The sequence below is a fragment of the Triturus cristatus genome, chromosome 3_2, assembly GCF_964204655.1.
Source record: "Triturus cristatus chromosome 3_2, aTriCri1.1, whole genome shotgun sequence".
NCBI lineage: Eukaryota > Metazoa > Chordata > Amphibia > Caudata > Salamandridae > Triturus > Triturus cristatus.
The window spans coordinates 16710453-16731188 of NC_140584.1; the positions used below are offsets into that span (position 1 = coordinate 16710453).

Below are 20736 nucleotides of genomic sequence, written 5' to 3' on the forward strand. Positions count from 1 at the left end.
TAAGTGCTGTGCTTCTATTATCGGCATAAAGCATCTTCTCCTGAGTCAGCGTAGTTGACCCAGTGTGTACATATCACCTCCAGTAATAAATATCAAGTCTGCCACAACAGACAAGCTGGTGTCAACTAACATTTTGTGTGGGAGTCATATGTTCTCTATATTATGGTGTGAAAGAGGTCGCACCAATCTATGTGAGAAAAGTAGTGAAGCTCTTGTTCTAGTTTATGCTACATGCGTGTGAATTAAGGTAGCATGTCTGGCATTCACAATATATATTGTATAAGTGTGTAGTGGGTATGCTTTGATCATACGGAAATACTCACACTAATTCACAGAAAGAGTATCAGAGGTACTCCCGGGCAGCTTACACTTAAAGTGTCCAGCCAAAATCAACCCAGTGCCAAGCGGTACAAATGTGGTAGTGAATGACTGCTGCAGTCAGCCATCCATGTGGAATACTCTATGCATGTAGGAAAGGTAGGGAACCTTCCCTTTAACATCTAGTTGAGGACACGGTGCCACCCTTATTTTGGCAGCATGATTCGATCTGGGGGAAGCAGAAAAAAGAAGAGGGGAAGGCTAAACATCAAAGACTCAGACCTTGGTGGGGAAATATTCAATGTTCTTGGTCTAAAGCTTACTGTATAGCGGGGAGTGTAACGCTCCCTCCTCACATTCGACCATCTGTGAGAACAAGTCTGGTAGTGCACAAACCAATTCCTGCACTGGTAGTGCATGCACAGTGGCAGATTTATATATTGGAGCTTACCAGAGGGAAAAGTATCAGCCATCTTTGAACAGCTGAGGGGCATGCAGAGTATAGTATCCACGGGCACAAAAAATTATTTTTTGTGCAACAGTGTGTGAGTGGCTTTAAATAAAACATGCAAATAACACAGAGAACTGCTCCAGAAAATCGCATAATAGCCTACCTAAAATAGTTTGTGAATGACCAAACTTGTGAAACAGAATGGCAGACTTAATTATCATCTACATTGCATCTAGACAGTTAAAAATCAAGAAAATCTACACCTTTCGGATGTATGTATAGTGTGCTGAATACATTATATTAAGAACAACTGAAGACTGTAACTTAAAATCGAAAACTAGTACGTAAGGGCAACCAATCGAGAATGTTATCAGATTTAGATTAATGTCCATCATTCATCAAACTCATTCAGGCCTTTAATGGCTGTCCCGTATCTCTCAATCATTCTTGCTTCAGTTCGGTTAAGTACAGACTCAATATTACACCCTCGATGATTTTTCTGCAACACGAACAGGATTGTCCATCGGATACCATCCTCCGTGTGTTTGTGTTATAGATAATGTTGGACTAGTCGAGCCCCCTGCACTGTGCATCTTTTTCTGGATCTGTGTTGTAGGATTCTCGATTTGACTGATTGTGTAGTCTGGCCAATATAGCACAATTCGCACAGGCATTGCACACAGTAAATTACATTTTTGTGTTGCAATTGAAAAACCTGGTTTGCGAGTGTCTTTTGCCTCTGATGTCTATGAATTTAGTATCTTCCGTAAATTCACATGCTGCGCAGTATAACACTTGTAATGTCCCATAACATTCGGGAGCCCTAGCATTCCTTTTAAGTCCTTTCTAGCTTCTTCTGGGTGTTCTTCTTTTACTAGATGTTGACATAAATTGCTGGCTCTATGGAATGAAAACATGGGTTTGGGAATATTGAGGTGCTCTAAAGTTATCCAATTATGTATTATTATAATTTTGATTTTATTAGCTTTGGGGTTGTATATCAAAACACAAATGAGTGAATTGGTTTCGGGCATATTTTGGGATTCAGTAGTGACTCCCGGGGTGTGAACCAGGCCTTGCTCAGTGCTGTTTTAACCAGTTTTCTGGGGTAACCTCTGTTAATAATTTTTTTCATCAGAGTCTCAGCATTTTTAAAGTATGGCAGATTCTCTTTGAGGGAACATGGGTGGCTACATGTGAATTGGAGCAGGGTACTGCGCACAGTCTGCTTAATGAACAGGCATACTTCCAAATGATCTATCTGATTCAATATTACTAGATCTAGGATGTTGGCTTTTTGGGTGACATATATTATGGAGAGATTCATGTCTAGTGTCCTAGTTGTTGAGCCATCCATGGAACTCATCTAGTGTTGCATAGTCGCCTTTCCATATCATCAAGATATCATCAATGTACCGGAACCATTTCTGTATATGTGTATTATACGGAGTTGTGTTACTATAGATCAACTTGTTCTCAAAGTAGTCTATTACCAGGTTAGCTATTTCTGGGGCAAAGCTGCACCCCATGGCAATGCCTTTTATCTGTAGATATAAATTACTTTTGAATGCAAAGAAATTGTTCTTCAAACGAAGGGTTGCCAAAGAGATTAATAACTCTGTAGGGACTTCATATGGAGTAGGTCTCAACTCTAATACATCTCCCAGTACCAACAAAGCCTCATTTTGTGGGATATTAGTATAGAGGGACTCAATGCCAAAAGAAACAAGGTATTGTTTCGTATCGCCAAATAGGAGTCCCTCAACTTAATTATCACATCCATACAGAGGTTGTTGTTGACTCTAGTCCAGTCGGGTTAGGTGCTAACCTTGCACAACACAGAGGACACCCAAATGCTTGAAGGCATATTGTGGCATAAGCCAGTAGAAGATTGTCTAAGACAGAACATGCTTTACTCACAACTTTAGATAGAAAATTTAGCCATGGTATGGGCTTGTGAACATTTCCATGTGTTCCTGTATGGAAAGCCTTTTACGCTGGTAACTGATCATCAAGCTTTACCGGCAATCCAAAAGTTAAGTTGCCTTCTTGCATTGAACTGTTGGGACGATTACAAGAGCGCAATTATACCATTGTGCACCATCCAGGGAAGGATCAGGACCCTGCTCACTACTTTTCCAGAGTGCCTATACATGGGTAGGGTACTCCATCCAAGATGGCTGAAGTCTACATTAATTTAATTGTATAATAACAGTTTTCCATCTGCTATATCGTTGGCCCAGTACATCCCTGCCACGAGTCATGATAGTAACATGCTGAAGTTGAAAGATATCATTAACCGACATATTCAACCTCTTATCAGTAATGGTGAATATCAAAAATATAAAAATGTTAGAGATGAACTGTCTATAACTCAGGAAGGAGTTATATATACTGCAAGGGTTGAGTATCCTGATTACAGAGAGTCTGTGACATTGAATAATTAAAGTAGCTTACGAAGGACTCTGTGGTATTGTCGCCACCAAAGTGCTCTCCGAGACAGAGTTTGGTTTCCATACTTAGATGAGATTGTTGAAAAGGAACTCCAGGCCTGTCATCCATGTGACTAGCTTTCTACCAATATTTCTACCAATATTACTCAACATACCCTTAACATATCAGAACTCCCTAAGGATGCATGGGAAGGAACAGCCATTGATTTGTTTGGTCTACTCGATAATGGACATCATCTGATGGTAATGATGGATAAGTACTCATGTTTTCCAATTATAGAAGATCTCATCCACAACTCAGGAGAGAGTCATTGAGAGACTAGTTGGCATCTTTGCAACATGGGGTGCTGCAGTCATTTTTAAGTCTAATAATGGCCTGCCTTTTAACAGTCGAGAATTCAAGGATTTCCTGGAGCAGCTGAACATAAAGCATCAGAAGAGTACATCTTTATGGCTGCAGGCCAACAAATTAGTTAAGGGGTTTATGAGTATGCCAAAGAACGCAGCACAGCATGTCACTCTTGAGAGGCTCAGTTTAAAAATTGTATTGAACTCTACCCTACAAGCCTATCGTTCAACACATCACTTGATCACAGGTGAAAGTCCTGTGACTTTGATGTTCAGGAGAGCAATGACAACCAAGTTACCTCAATAAACCAACCAAAGAGAAGGAAGTGAGAACACAACTTGTACAAAGGACGTGGTTAATAAGCAGAAAATGAAAGCCTGTGGAGAAAAGAGGCCATGCAAAGAACTGTGGGCCTGATTCACCAAGGTAATCTGAGACAAAATCCTTACTTTACGACTTTCGGTATTCCCAAAAGGCATTTAGGAGTATTACTCCTAAACTGAGAGAAAATCCTAACTTTACGAGTTTCAGTATTCACAAAAGGTATTTAGGAGTAATAAAGTAAGGATTTCTAACTTTACTACTCTAAAATGCCTTTTGTGAATACTGAAAGTCATAAAGTTGGGATTTTGTCTCAGTTTAGGAGTAGTAAAGTTAGGAATCCTAACTTTACTACTCCTAAATGGCTTTTGTGAATATTGAAAATCCTAAAGTTAGGATTTTGTCTCAGATTACTTTTGTGAATCGGGCCCATCGAGTTTAAGAGAGGGGATCTAGTGATCACCCGACAAATGCGAAGAAGGAATTCTGATGCTCCATATGATGCTGAACCTTTTTATGTAGTGTCCACCAAGAGACACATGGTGACTGTCCAGAGTCCTGGAAAATCTGTTACTGGAGACTGTTCTCACTTTTGACATTGAATCATTGGTCTTCTGATTGAGATTCTGAAGGAAAGACTGAATCTGAAATCTCAGTGACTGCTGTTATCTCTTCACTGTATTTGAAGATGACTTACACTGAAGATGACAGCACCCAGCTTCCAGTAACCAGATCAGGTCGGTTGAATAATTCAGCACCAAGAAGGTTAATTGAAGAGATGTAATTATATTTTATGTATTATATATTAGCTATTATTATATATATTAGATTTTACTATGGAAACTAGGTCGTAACTATAACTACCTACTGGTGACCGGCAGTAGGATATATATATCACCCCCAAACTTTCAAGACAGGAGCTGACCGGAGTGGGCCATTAGTTTTGAAAATCTCGTGAAGTTTCGTCAATGGGCGCCATAGATATTGGCAAATCAAAAAATGATTTTCCTATGGAAACTAGGTCCTAACTATAACTACCTACTGGCGACCACCTTACTGATATCTCAAATGACATCACTGATGACATCACTGATGACATCATCCATGTGACAAATTAGTGCACCTTCTCACACCCTAATATAACCTTTGATACACCGACTCAAAATTTCAAACGGCCATTTTGACAACCATAGATACTCCAATACCAATAACTACACACCCACTCATTGACTTTTAGGTCTACATACATGTCCACTCACTCACCTGTACAGTCACTCATACTTACAGTCACTCTGTGCATTTATACACCTACATAGACACTCACACACCGCCAATCATCCATTGAGGTACTGACACATCTAGTCAGTCATGCAAAATAATTAATCACAGTCCAATTTACTCACCTATACAGTTAAACACACTCAAGTTCACTTACTCATAAAAATACTAACAAATTCTGTGTCTTCCTGCAGAAAAATAAACAGCACATGACACAGATATCATTGCACTATGGCGCATACAGCCACTCCCAAAATCACACACTCTCACATATAGATAGTTATATACTCTTACACACATATACACTGCGTTTCACATATGTAGTTACTGACACATGTACAACTGAGATATACATTCAGTCACTAACACATCCATACGTACACTCACCCAACCATACAGTCCATCACAAATGCACTCTTAAAACCATGCACCCACTGAATCACCCACTCACACATCTAGTCACAGAGTCACACACACCCTACCCGCACAAACACTCAGGCACCCATACAGATACTCAGACAACCAATCAATAACCCATATAGACACTCATATAGCTATTCACAAAACCATGCAGCCACTTATACACCAACACACAGACACATACAGACATTCACACAGTTTAGTCACTTGTCTGCAGTAAGATACATTTAATGACTCACTTATAGAGTCAGTTAAGCACCTAGAAAATCATCCATTCACACACTTGTACACCCACTTATTCTTCAACAGACCTTTCCCTATATATATTAAACATAATAAAACTGTTCAGAAACACATACTCAATGGATGATGTCATCAGTGATGTCATTTGAGATGTCATCAGTGATGTCATGAGTGATGTCACTGACCATGTCATGAGTGATGTAATATGTGACATCATCAGCAGTGCATAGCGGAGGCGCGAGTTATAGTTAGCTGAACTAACTATAACAGGGGAATTTCTAGGGTTTTGTACGAGGGAAATGTCCAGCGTACTATAACGCCCCTGAAACCTATGGTTTTTTCAGTGAATATATATATAAAAATAAATGTATATACACACACACTAATTTGTAAAAAATTGAGTTTTTATTTATCATATTGGGAGACGTAGTGTTGCGAGTTTTATGACAGCACTCTTTCTGCTTCAAAGAGACTACATAGAGCTGTGATGTAATGAAAGCTTGTTTTAGAATGTAGAGTTCGCAGGTATTCACACATGAATAAAGACATGCAATATTCAGCTTCGTGTGTGGTGTAGTCAATGGTGGGTTCCTAGGCTGGGCAGGATGCTACAAGCCAAAGTGATATGTGCATCAAAAGGATAATTTTGCCCCCAGTCCTCTTTTTATGATTTCCTCATCTGCTCCATCTCCTTCTTGAGATGTGTATAGTCACCTTCCTTGTGACCTATCATTTACTCAAAGAGCAACCTTTTGAAGAATAAAGTGGAGTCTCTTTCTCCAGTGTGTGTCCCACTCAGCTCACAGAAATGCAGAAATTCATAAATCTGTCTCCACTCTTCATGTCTTCACCAGGCAGGCCTCAGCTTTGAAAATGGAACACAGGGTCCTTCATGCAATGTACCATTGCAGGAATGCTTGCATTCCTTGTATTTTCACAGCATACATAGTCTGCAGTACTGTTACCTCCATGCATTTTGCTACTACAGACACACATACATTCAGCACACCTTCAATCTGTGAGCACCATTCAGTACTGCAGCCTCTCTCTATTGTTCCAGGGTACGTATTTGCAAACACACACACTGTCAGCACACACAGATTTGCCATGTGCATGCTGCACAACACTTCACCCTTCATGTACTGTACTTCTGACAAGCACACACACACACCCCATCACATGTGTTTCACTGCACAAGCACTGCACAGCACATCTTTCATGTCATTTATTCCATGTAGGCATAACATACATTCAACACATACACGAATCCCACATGTACTGCACAGTAGTGTTCTACCTCTGTATTGTACCCTTCCAAGGCACACATACATTCAGCGCAGGGTCACCACTCCTGCACTACGCAGCTCTCTACATCTACCTGATGTAGGCCAAGGGTAAGTTAATCATACAGCAGCGGAACTTTAAAAAGGTGAGTGAGCTTGTTGGCTACAATCCAGTGGCACAAAAAAAAACTGACCTGTTCGCTCCAACTGATTACTACATGGTATACTCCCACTAAAGTGCTTGTGCTGCTTAACTCTTGATTGAGGCAGTAGCCTTCCACCACTCTGAAGGTAGTGCTTTGGGCAACCCTCCCTGTCCAACAAGACTGCAATCCGTGAGAGCAGTCTATGTCATGATGCACATGCATTATCAAGGTTTGCCGATGACAAAAAAATCAGCATAAGGGATCCAGATAACAGTGCAGGTGGACAGTCAAGGCAGGGGCGCATGTCTCTTACCATGCCAAGTACATTTCCATCTGAACATTCAAGCTTATCATAGTTGAGCAATCTATCAGATTTGCTATGTCTCACGTGCCAATGCGCCATCATCAAAGGCCAAGAGCCACAACCAATCATTTCTGCCCAATTTCTTCTAACGTTGCCACTAGCCCTTTGTTAAGGGCCTAAGGGCAATGATTAAGTATAGTGAAAACCTGCACATGCAAGAAAAGAATTGAGTTGAGACGTTACTTATTAAATGTAATGAACGCTCTAAGGCATCTTGGCAGTGACTTGACTACACAACATTAGAAGATATGAAAATAATCAATACACAGATTCAATTTAAGAGCCTTCTTAACCATCGAAAGTTCTTCTATTTTGTACAGGCCATGATGGAGTACATTCCAAACAGAGGAAGCACAAAAGGGAAGGAACATCTCCCTCAAACCCCTCCCCCCACCGAGCCTTTCTAAATTGGAGTACTGCCAGCAGGAGGGAGGAGCAATAATGAAGGGATTAATTAGATTTGAATGCAAACACAAACAGCATGATGATTGTTTCATAATATGCTCAGCAGGAAAGCAAAGTGTTTTATTATGGATCTGTATGGACCTGTATGAATATCATGATATTAGAAGCACAAATAATTATTTGTAGACTATGGCCAAGATTTCATGTTATGTTTTAGTTGGGCTATAATTAGTGAACATGGTAAATTCCGTTACCCTAGTGTGGGATATTATATTCAAGACATAATTAACTTCTCCTGACTACCTCACCTCAAAATTAAGCCTAACAAGAGGACCAGGTGTTTACAGCGCCAGTTTCTACTTGTTTTCCATTTATTTCATACCTTTTATCCTGATACATTTCCTGGGAATATCTGTCAGGAGAAAATTGCAGAATGTGGTATCTGATGCACGACTCAGAATTTCAACCATTCTGCAAACATTCATTGGTGCCTGGATCAGAATTTATATCACAACTTTGAGTCAGGGATATAAGTTACATATGTGTTTATAAATTGTGGCAGGTATAGGTTATGCCGATAGCCATTTGGCTAGCTCTGTATTATCATCATTGGGGGCTCGCTGTGCAGTAGGGTTTCAGTATATTGTATTGTATCATTCATGTGTTTATACAGTACCTAATACTCCTAACGAGGAACCAAAGCCATTTAATGGCTTCTCGGTGGAATACAATACATTAAATGGTGTGTGTTTATTGTGTGGCCTATTTGGGGCGTTTTTTATGTCATGCGTCAAGGCCAGAGTTATGCTCTTAATATGTTTTGTTGCTATGCCTCTGATTGAATTTGCAGAGAAAATGAGTGAGATAGGTTGCAGTGATTTTACTTTCTGGGGTTTTCACCTGGAAAAATCTGGTTTGTTGTTCCTGCAGCCAGTAAGTCCCAAAGCAGGAACAGTGGACCTCTTATAATTTTGCAGCTCAGAATTCCACATGAGAATTCTGCTCTTCACAGTTCTCAATCTGGGCCCTTGGGCAACTTGCAAGTGGCCTGATTAGGCAGAGAGAGTGCAACACCATCAGGGCAGAGGAAATGAATAAGCAAACAAATCCTCCTCCACCAGCAGATGGGTTTTGAACAACCTCAGTTTTGAAGTGGGTGGGATCAATTAGGAACAACATTCATAATCGTTTTCAATTTTTTATTGGCGTCCTTTATTTTCAACAAAAAAGTTTAAAAAACAACAACTCAAGAATTATAATGCCTACCTTCATCTGCCTCCAGCTGAAAGGCAAGGGAGGTGGTCTCCTGTCCTGTCTAGAGGAAGACAGCAATAGAAGAAACAAGCCTTCTTGCCAGGTTGTCTGCTACCTAAAATAAATGAAAGTGTGTCATTATTCAGCCAGAGTCTTAAAAGAGGCATCAACATAAAAAATATTGAGTGAACATTTCAGCAAAAATATAAACTCAATTCAATAGGAAAAAGTGCCTAGGTGCGTCATAATGCATGTATATCACGAAGTTTAAAACATTTCATATAAATTCCTATCAATTACAACCAGTCATCACAGTGGAAAACCAGAGAATTCAAATTTCAGAAGAGACATTAATTCATTCAAAAGGAGAAAGTGCTCAGGTGGAATTTAAAATGCGTACATGGATTTTTAAAATCTTATTGCATTCTAATATTAAAAGACACTCTTATGAAATTTAAAACGGCATAGCAGATGTCTGGGCTTCCTAAACACTGCAAGGATACAACATACTTATATTGTCTCAAATTCGACTTTCGCAGAATAGCCCCAGAGCTGAATACAAAATGCAAAATAGTTTATAGTGGCTTGTTCTTTGCATAGTAACATTGTTACAGCAGCACATGGGGAACGCAATTTTGAAATGCAATATACAGAGCCTAAAGAGTATAATATATTGTTGCTGAGTAGGATTCAAAATGGGGCTCTATGCTCCTTTTGTTGACTCTAATGAATATCTGACTTTCAATTCCATAGCCTTTTCCATAGCCTAGACCTTCTCTAAGCTATGTTCACACAATGGCCCCAATAGCTTTGCTTGACCCATTCTTTATATTCCGGCCCAATTATAAAAGGATTATTGTCAAATTCTTGAAAGCCTATTAATTTAAATGACTCCCTCAGGTATGAAAGCCAGGGTATCTGCTCTGCCCTATCAAGTGACAGACATTCAGTAATGCAGGTCCTGACAAGTCCAGCCTTGGGAGTTCCCCAAATTTGAATCCACAACAACAGTGGGGCAAGTCCAATCAGACCATTCAGGTATGGCAATCCAAGTTCCTCACAGCATATGAATGTAGTGCCCCAAGGAACTGACAATAATCTGTGGATAAAATGATTTTCAGTTCGTTGGAGGATGCCCGGTTCACAATAGCCCCATAAACCGGCACCATAGACCCCAACCAAGATATATTTGCCTTCATAAAGACTTAACATTTCTACAATTATTATTTTTTTTTTTACTTATGTGCACATTTGAATATGGACTCAATATTCCTATTTAAATTCTGGGCTCTTGATGTTAAAATTGCAGTCCAGCTAGAAAAAGTCCTAAAAAGAATACCTAGATGATTAAAAGTTTTTACTTTTGTTGAATGAAAATCCCTCATGACAAAACGCGTAGACTTCATGCTTCGATTGCTACAAGTCATTACAAAAGATTATGAATAATTTACCTGGAGGTTCAAGTCATTCATGTAGGCTAAAAACAAATCCAAAAGGGTCTGCAGGCCACTTGTTGTGCAGGCAACAAGCACTGCATCAGAAACGTATAACAAAATGGGTGTAAGCTTATTTCCCACACATGGCAAATCCATTCCATGTTCCATTAGGTGTTTATAAATACCATTAATATAATGCAGGAAGAGGAAAGGGGCCTGGATGCACCCTTGCCTAACACGCCAAGTAGAGCTGATATTAGGGAAGCATTCACCAGAGGGGCAGTAATGCACCCTTCCAGTGAGATCCTGGTGTAGTTGTCTAATGAGGGTAAGGAGTTCTTTCTCAACCCATCCACCCATCAAGTCCCAAAAATTCTAGCGATTCACTAGGTCAAAGGCACTTGATTAATTGATAAAAGCCCAACGTAATTAACCCATTTTGGCCTTAACATACTTTCCCGCTATAAGGTAAAGATTTAAACATTGTTCAACAGTGCCGATGCCAGGTTTGAATCCAAATTGGACTTCAATCATAACATTGCTTGCTGCAGCCCATTCTTTTAGTCGAGACAGTAATTCTTGCGCCAGGATCTTGGCACTCCAGTCCATTAGAGAGATTGGCCTATAGCAAGTTAGCTGGGTTTTATCTCCCTTTTAAAAATTGCGACCACGGTAGTGGTCCTCCAAGAATTGGGACCTGATACAACAGATCTAAATACATTAGTCGGTAAAGAAGCCCACAAATGTATGTAAGTTTTAAAAATATAGGCTGGAACGCCATCTGGGGCCTTTCCTGAGATACATCTTTTGATTGCTAAAGACACTTTGTGGACTTCAATAGGTCATGTGAAGTTATAAGAGTGCTTGATGTTTAGGCTGCAATCTGAGCCTAAATTAGTAGCCACATTTTCTAGTGAGAAGATTTTCGTAAAAAGTGGGTCACCCATGCATCCCCGTTAATTAAGCTGTCTATTTTGGGTGCATCTAACTCAGTACAAAAAGGCTGATTAACAACTTCTCAATACTTAGAGCTACCCGTTAACGTCCCTGCAACTATGAGATCTTCCCAGGCTTTATTCCTGATCCTAGCTTTCTATTCTATACCAGTTCATATATTCTCCTTGCCTCCTTGACATAGTCTGCTACAGGCGGGTGGCTTTTCAAAGTGGCTAATAATTGTTTATGGGCCACTGAACATGCTACATTAGACCACCAACACAGTGCTGTCTCATAGGAGGATCTGGTAGAAGTGAGGTTATAATAGACCTGCAAATGTTATTGAACTCAAATTGTATCTTAGCTGGCCTGAATTCAACAGTTACGATAGATCCCATGGTATCTTTACAATGTCTTGGTTAAAAACCACTGGATCTACTGTATTGCATTTCATCTTTAGTCCTCTACTCTTCGAGAACTGTTTTGTCTTTCCATATGGGGTTTGTGGGTTTAATAAAATAATTCAATTGAATGGAAAGTGGATTGTGATCATCTGCACAATTAATAGACACAAAAAAACTATAAGGTAAGGGGATCATTCAACTGCTAAAAGAATATAATGCTGAGTTCGACACCTGTGACCGCATTGTGGCTGGGGGCACCGCTCTTAAGTTTCACGATGTACCGCCTCGTCCCACACAGCCATCTGGGCCGACTGACATCAACTCCCGCTAACCGGCACTGTCACCTGCACTGCAACCTGCCAGCATTGCATCGAGCACCGTCTCGCCCTGCACCGTAAGCCTTGGTCTCACCGACGCTGTCTGGACGATCGCCACCGAGCCGCTGTCTGCACAGCATCGAGAGGACACAGCACCCTGCACCGCTTCCATTTTGCAATGCAACCATGAAGGTTGCCACGACCGGCCTGCACCGTGTCAGCCGCAATGAGAAAAGTACTGTTACCCGAGTCTGTTCACGCTTTCGCCTATACCGACGCGGTCCGCTGGAACAGTTGTTTTCATAATCCCAGTTGCCTGGACGGAGTTACCGACTCGTACGACCAGTTTTTTTCAAGTATTCTTGCAAAGTATACCTTTTTAAGTACTGTATTGTGATTTTTATAGTTTTGGTCTTGTTTTAATTATATATAATATTGGATCTTTTTCTAAAACTGGTGGGATGTCCTTTTGTAGTCTTTCCACTGTATTACTGTTGGTCATGTGCAAATGCTTTACACACTGCCTCTAAGATAAGCTTGACTGCTCGTGCCAAGCTACAAAGGGGATGAGCAGGGGTTATTTTAGGAGTGTAACTCCCTTATCCTGACTAGGAAGAAGGGTCCCTACTTGGAAAAAGGTGCAAACCCTTGCCAACTAGAGACCCCCATTTCTAACATTGGTTGTCAGCGGTGAGGATAGGACCTGTGTTTGCACTTGACTTACAGTGAGTGTTGTGCACTACTACCATATCGCAGACCATAACGTGCCACAAACTGTTTTTTCTGGTCCATTTTTGTGATCCTATCATTTTGGAACTTTAACTTCCTACTGCATCATGCCTGATACAGCAGCATCATCACTTGCATCCTTAGAGGTGGTCTTTGAGGAGGAAAGGTTGGAAACCTACAACACCAAGGAGTTGAAGGCTATTTGTAAAAACCTAAATGTCCAAGTCAGAGGCCTCACCAGGAAGGAGGAGCTACAAAAGGTGCTGAGGGCCTGAGTAGCAGCCAGACATGCCTGTGGGCAGTCTAGAGATCTTAGAGGGGAGGCGGAAGAGCCTACTTCTAGGCAAGATGTGCTGTTAGGGGGGAGGAATGACCCTCGTCTTATTAGGGGACAGTGAGATGGTTCCAGGGAACCAGGTGCCCCCTAACACAAAGAAATACAGCACCTGGGTGACCATCAATGGGAAAAGGGTCGAGGCTCTCAGAGATACTGGAGCCAGTGTGACCTCAGTCAGGTGTCACCTGGTCTCTGAGAAGCAAGTAGTCCCCGGGGCATTCCACCAAGTAGTTGCTGTGGACAACTCAGAGCGCCAGTGTATGGTGGGGCAGGTTCCCTTTGAATGGGGGGTCTCAGGCCCCCTGAGGGTGGTTGTGAGCCCTACCATGCCTATAGATTGTCTGCTAGGTAACGACCTGGAGCAGTCCTTGTGGAAGGATGTTGAGCTCAGGTCTCACTTGGAGATGCTTGGGTTGCCAGAGTGGGCATGTGTAACCACTCGGTCAATGGCGGCTGGAAAGGGAGATCCAAAGGACCTGGAGCTTGAGATAGTGGTCCAGGTCCCTGCCAAGAGAAAGGGCAGGGGGTGCAGGAAACCAGCCCCTGAGGTTCCCATGGTCTGGGAGAAGGCTGACCTTGAAGGGGACACCCCAGTACCTACAGGGGAGCAGGTAGCTGAACTGGAGACACCTGTGAGCTGACCCATTGGCAGCAAGAAGGTGGTCCCACCAGGGAGGAATTCTGCAGGGAGCAGAAAGAATGCCCTTCTCTAAAGGGTTTGCGGCAGCAGGCTGCAAACCAGGCAGCTGGTGATCAGTCTGGATCACATTGGATCTACTGCTAGAATGGTCTCCTGTACAGTGAGCTAAAGGTTGCTGAGCCTGGGTCAGCCCGTGTACTGGTGGTACTCCAGCGCTTCAGGAACTTCATACTGGGTCTGGCTCATGACGTGCCTTTGGCAGAACATTTGGGGCGGGACAAGACCTTTGGCAGGCTTGTCACCAACTTCTTTTGGTGCCAAATGCGACGGCAGTCAGCTTGACGTTGCAGGTCTTGCCAAACTTGCCAGAGGGAGAAAATGTAAGGCTCCTCTCCAACCTTTTCCAGTTGTTGGAACCCCCTTTGAACGGGTTGGGATGGACATTGTGGGGCCACTGAATCCTAAGACAGCAATGGGCAACAGGTACATCCTGGTCTTGGTGGACAATGCCACCCGGTACCCAGAGGCAATCCCTCTCAGTACAACAACGGCGCCAGTGGTGGTACGGGTCGTTAATTATGATCTTTTCCTGCATGGGTTTCCCCAGAGGTGGTTTCTGACCAGGGGACCAATTTCATATCGAAGTCTATGACATCCTTGTGGAAGGAGTGGGGTGTAACCTACAAGTTCACCTCTCCTTACCACCCCCAAGGTAACGGTTTGGTTGGGAGATACAACCAACCCTTGAAGGGCAGGATCAAGCTTCTAACAGAACTCATGAGGCATAAGTGGGACATCCTATTGCCATGCCTTCTCTTTGCATACAGGGAAGTGCCTCAGAAGTCTCTTGGGTTCAGTCTCTTTGACCCCCCACCCCCTTATGGTCACCCTGTGAGAGGACCAGTTTGGTGAAGGAAGGCTGGGAGGCAGCTCCCAGGATGTGTTTAGCTACATGCTGGCCTTCAGAAGCCATACTGCCCGCTTCAGGAAACTCACTCAGGCGAACCTGGAAGCAAGCCATGGAAGAAATGAAAAAGTGGTATGACCAGAATGTCACTCTGGTTGAATTTCAACCTGGACAAAAAATGTGGGTCATGGCCCCAGTGGAACCTTCTCCCTTGCTGGATAAGTGGACTGGGCCTTTTGAGGTGGTGGAGCGCACAAGTGATGTCACCTACATGGTGAATTTACAGACTCCCAGGAACCCTTTGAGGGTCCTCCATGTGAACCGCCTCAAGCCACACTTTGAGAGGTCCGAAGTGAGCATGCTCTTGGCGACAGTTGATGGGGTGGAAGAGGGGAGTGAATTTCTCCCTGACCTCCTGTCCACCAAGGAGCACAATGGGTAAGTGGAAGCAGCAGGGTGACTGTCACCAGTTGTTGGGATAGTTTGCCCCACTGTTCTCTATGACCCCAGGTGTTACTCATTGGTATACCCATGATGTGGACACTGGTAACAGCCCTCCTGAAAAACACAAGATTTACAGGTTGACTGACCGGGTCAGGGACAGCATCAAAGAGGAGGTCTCTAAGATGTTGGCGTTAGGGGTGATAGAGCCCTCCAACAGTCCTTGGGCCAGCCCAGTGGTGTTGGTACCAAAGGCTGCTGCACCCGGTGCCACTCCAGAAGTGCTGTTGTGTGTGGACTACCGTGGGCTCAATGCAATCACCAGGACTGACACACACCGCATCACCAAGACTGATGAGCTCATTGATCAATTGGGAGCTGCCAAGTTCCTCAGCACTTTTGATTTAACGCCTAGGTACTGGCAGATTGCCTTAACCGATAGGGCCAAGGAAAGGTCAGCATTCTCAACCCCAGAAGGATATTACCAGTTCCGGGTGATGTTCTTTGGATTGAAGAATGCCCTTGCCACCTTTCAGAGGTTGGTTAACCAGGTGTTGGCTAGACTGGCGGATTTCAGTGCCGCATACCTGGATGACATTGCAGTGTTTAGTTCAAGCTGGGAAGAACACTTGCAGCAGCCCGGGGAAGTGGTGAGGGCTCTGCAGAGGGCAGGCCTCACAATCAAGGCCAGTAAGTGCCAGATCGGGCAGTGTTCTGTGGTGAACTTGGGACACCACGTAGGGAGTGGCCAGGTGGCGCCCCTACAGCCCAAGATTGACACCATTCTGGCTTGGGAATCCCCCAAGACCCAGACAGAGATGAGAGCCTTTTTAGGCCTCACCGGGTTCTACAGAAGATTTGTCAAGGGCTATGGCACCATTGTTGCCTCCTTAACAGAGCTGACTTTCAGGAAGCAGCCCAAGAAGGTGATCTGGACTGAGTCCTGCCAGAAAGCTTTTGATGCCCTGAAGGCAGCCATGTGCACAAAGCCCTTGCGCAATGCACCTGACTTCTCCAAGGAATTTGTCGTGCAGACTGAAGCTTCAGAGCATGGTGTGGGAGCGGTGCTCTCACAACTGAACGAAGGGGGCCTAGACCAGCCTGTAGTTTTGCTTAGCAGGAGACTACTCTCCAGGGAACAGAGGTGGAGTGCCATAGAAAGGGAAGCTTTTGCTGTGGTCTGGGCACAGAAGAAGCTAAGGCTCTACCTGTTTGGGACTCACTTCCAAGTTCAGACAGACCACAGGCCCCTGAGATGGTTGATGCAAATGAGGGGTGAGAACCCAAAACTGTTGAGGTGGTCCATCTCCCTAACAGGGATTAGACTTTACGGTGGAACACCAACCTGGCACAGAACACGCCAACACAGATGGTCTGTCCAGGTTCTTCCACCTTAGTGAAGAGGACTCTCAGGAGGTTTGGTAGTTCTCCCTACTTTCAACTGGATGGGACATGCTTTAGACTTGGCATCTTTTGGCATGTTTTCCCTGTCTTTTTGCTTTCTGACCTCCTGGGTTTGACTCGATTTTTTGCTGGTTTAGTGTCTCTGCGCACTTTCTCACTGCTGTTCAGTGTTAAAGTGCAGGTACTTCTGTTGTAAATTGTTATTATGGATTAGTGTTTCCATGATTGGCATATTTAATTTACTAGTCAGTCCCTAGTAAAGTGAAATGAGTGTGTCAGGTTCTTTAAATCAAATGCTACTAGTGGGCCTGCAGCACTGATTATGCAACCCACATGAGTAGCCCTGAAAAGGAAACTCAGGTCTGCCAGTGCAGTATCTGTGTGCAGTTTAGTACGGCCATGTTGACTTGGCAAGTGCACCCACTTGTCAGGCCCTACCCTTCTCTTTTCTTACATATTAGTCATCCCTAAGGTAGGCCCAAGGTGCCCCTGTGGGCAGGGTGCAGTGTATGTGAAAGGTAGGACATGCCCTGGTGTGTGTGGTATGACCCGATAGTGAAATACTGCCAATTTCGTTTTTCACTATTGCAAGGCTATCTATTCCCATAGCACAGAATGGGGAATTTTCTTACAACATTGTATAAACATAACTACCCCTTGGAACAAGGTAGGAATATAAAGTTTATTATGCCTGAACTCAGAATGTTAAAATGCATCTTTTAGTGGGGGTGATTTTTACAATCTGTGTTTGAAAATACCACTTTTAGAAAGTAGATGTTTTCTTAATTAGCCATCCAATATATCTCTGCTAGGTTTGTGTATTGCATGTCTGGCTTTTGGATGACTGGGGTTTGGGGAGGAGCAGTGGCTCCAGAGAGCCTGATGAGTCAGGGCTGGGCCGAATAGACCTGGGCTGCATTTAGAGTAGGGGAGGAGATTGAATGGGGCCTGGTCTGCCTCTGACAATGCTATCGCCACCTCCTGCCAGGAAGCTGCACCGGGGTGGACAGAACTGGTTTTGGCTGGGCAAAGACACTCTCTGCCTCCAGAGAACAAAGGATTTTGTGGTATAAATATTGGGCCCCAGCCCCAGATTTTTAGAACTCTTTTGGACCAAGAAGACTGGCAAGAAGAAGAGCTGGAGATGCTGTGAGGAGGAACTACCACTTTGCTGAGTGCTTTGCTGTGTTGGCCTGCAGTGGCTGCCTCTGTCTTAGGCAGTGAAAGGACTGGACTGAACTTTCTGCAACTTCTTTATTGAGTATCTCCAAGGGCCTGAAATAGAGCTTGCCTCCTATTCTGAAGTCTCAGGGACTTCAAAGACTTCCCTGATCTCTCGGTACCGCTTCTGGAACCGCTGTTTCAGCTGCCACAGAGCAGGGAAACGCAACCGACTTCGTCGCTGGCTCTGTGTACTGTTGGCACCGCAAACTGCACCGTCCGCATCTCACAACGCAACCCTGGTCTCACTGCCGATGACGACTACCGCCACCGAGCCCTGCTTGCACCGTGACCTGTGGGCACCGCACTCTGCATCGCCTCGCTTCACTTCACCATCCTGGTCTCACCAATGTTGTTGCTGCTGCTGACTTCGACACCCATGACCTCATAGTGGCTGGGGCCTCCGCTAGTAAGACACAGCTGTCTGGGCTGACCGATGCCAACTCCCGCTAACCGGCTCTTTCGCCTGCACTTTAACCTGCCCGCACCACATTGAGCACCATCTTGCGCTGCACCGTAAGCCTTGGTCTCACCGACGCTGTCTGGACGATTGTCACCTAGCCGCTGCCTGCACCGCATCGAGAGGACACCGCACCCTGCACCGCTTCCATTTTGCAACATAACCGCGATGGTTGGCCCGACCGGATCGCACCAACGTGTCAGCCGCAATGAGAAAGGTACTGTTACCGATTCTGTTCACACTTTCGCTGGCCTGTACCGACTTGGTCGGCGGGAACTGTTAGACTTGTTTTCAACATCCGGTAGCCCCGGACGGAGCTACCGACTAGTACGAACTGTGTTTTTCAAGCATTCTTGCAAGGTATCCCTTTTTGAGTACTGTATTGTGGATTTTTATCGTTTTGGTCTTGTAGTAAGTATATAAAATAGGGGATATTTTTCTAAATCTGGTGTGGTATCCTTTTGTAGTGTTTTAACTGTATTACTGTTGGTCATGTGCAAATGCTTTACACACTCCCTCTAAGATAAGCCTGAAGGCTCCTGCCAAGTAGGGGTTATTTTAGGAGTGTAACTTCCTTATCCTGACTAGGAAGAAGGGTCCCTACGTGGACAAAGGTGCAATCCCTTGCCAGCTAGAGACCCCATTTGCAACATAAGTGTAACAAAATGTTAAAATAATTACTTATTTACAGTGCTTACTGTTTCAGGTTGTAACCTTGTAGCACTATAAACAGATGTCACTATTCCCTGGTGCACCAGGATTCAGTTGTGTGACACTCTGGCATTACACACAGACATTTGCAGTCAGCACATTACCCAATTAAGCGTTCCTTAAATAAAAGAATGCATTTTGCATGTTAATTTAACTTGCATTTATTTTTCATTTAACCCCTTCACTGCTAGGCCTTTCCCCCCCGTGCTAATCCTTTTTTTGGCTATTTGGGGTAGTTTGCGCTTAGACCCCTGTAACGTTTTGACCACATAAGGTATCCACGCCAAATGTGCGTCCTTTTCTTCCAACATCATGGGGATTCTAAAGGTACCCAGTGTTTGTGGATTCCCCTTGAGGGGACCTAGAAATTAGCCAAAATACAGCTACATTTTTTTTTAAATGGGAATAAAGGGCTACAGGTGAATGAGTCTGTTTTTTTCCCTGCAAAAGGTATCAACAAAGGAGTTGTGGTGCTGAAATCACCATCTTCCTAGCTTTCAGGGGCAAGCAGACTTTTGTCAGAAAACCACATTTTTTACACAGTTTTGGCATTTTTCTGAGACATAGCCTATTTTTGGTATTTTTTGTGTTTTCAACCCCCTTCCAGTTAATGGTAGAAATGGGTATGAAAGCAATAATGGATCCTGGAAAGCTATACATTTTAGAAATGTAGACAACATTCTGAATTCCGCAAGGGGTTATTTGTGTCGATCCTTCAAGGTTTCTTTATAGAAACTAACAGTTGAATATAAGAAAAATTGAAAATCAGTTGAAAAAAACAGGCATTTGTGTCAACGTTTTCACCTGTAACTTCTTCGAATTATGACAGCTGTTTGAAAGCAATATACCGTTACATCCCCTGGACCTTTATGGTTGTGGGGATATATAGGATTTGTAGGTTCACCAAGAACCCAATGAATCCAGAGCCAATAACTGAACAGCATCTTGCAATGGTTTTTAATTATGTACCGGGTATATAGCAATTAATTTGGGAAAATATATACATGGAAAAATTGATATGAAAGACACCTATGTATTTCTGAAATTGGAACAAAATATAGAGTTTAGTAACAATAGATATTTGCACATTTCCAACATTGTGAGCACCCATACTAGCAGGAGAATTATAGGTAATTTTTCAAAATTACTTCTTTTTTACACATTGTCTTTCATTTGGAAGGCAGAAATACATCAAAAGTCTATAAGTAATAACAGTTGCGCAACAATTCTGTGTTAACTTAAGTCTCCCGATAGAAATGGTACCTCACTTGTGTGGATAGGCCTAGTGCCTGCGACAGGAAAGGGCTCAAAACACAACGTGGAAACACTTTATTTTTACAGTGAAAACTGACCCTTTTTTTGAAAGTGCCTAGCTGTAGATTTTGAACCCTAGATCTGCCGGCACCTAGGGAAACCTAGCAAACCTATACATTTTAGAAAACTAGACACCCAGGGGAATCCAGGATGGGGTGACTTGACTGGCTCTCGCCAGGTTCTATTACCCAGAA

General features: G+C 43.3%; 1 protein-coding gene across 2 annotated transcripts in view; it reads right to left on the minus strand.

The window, feature by feature from the left end:
* KCNJ1 (potassium inwardly rectifying channel subfamily J member 1) overlaps positions 1-20736 on the minus strand; it is a 328566-nt gene that overhangs the window by 25255 nt on the left and 282575 nt on the right. For both annotated transcript variants that reach the window (XM_085647186.1, XM_085647187.1), the window contains exon 2: positions 9298-9400. In XM_085647186.1, the coding sequence (XP_085503312.1) occupies positions 9298-9303 (6 nt within the window). In that variant the 5' untranslated portion in view covers positions 9304-9400. The remainder of the gene's footprint in view (positions 1-9297; positions 9401-20736) is intronic.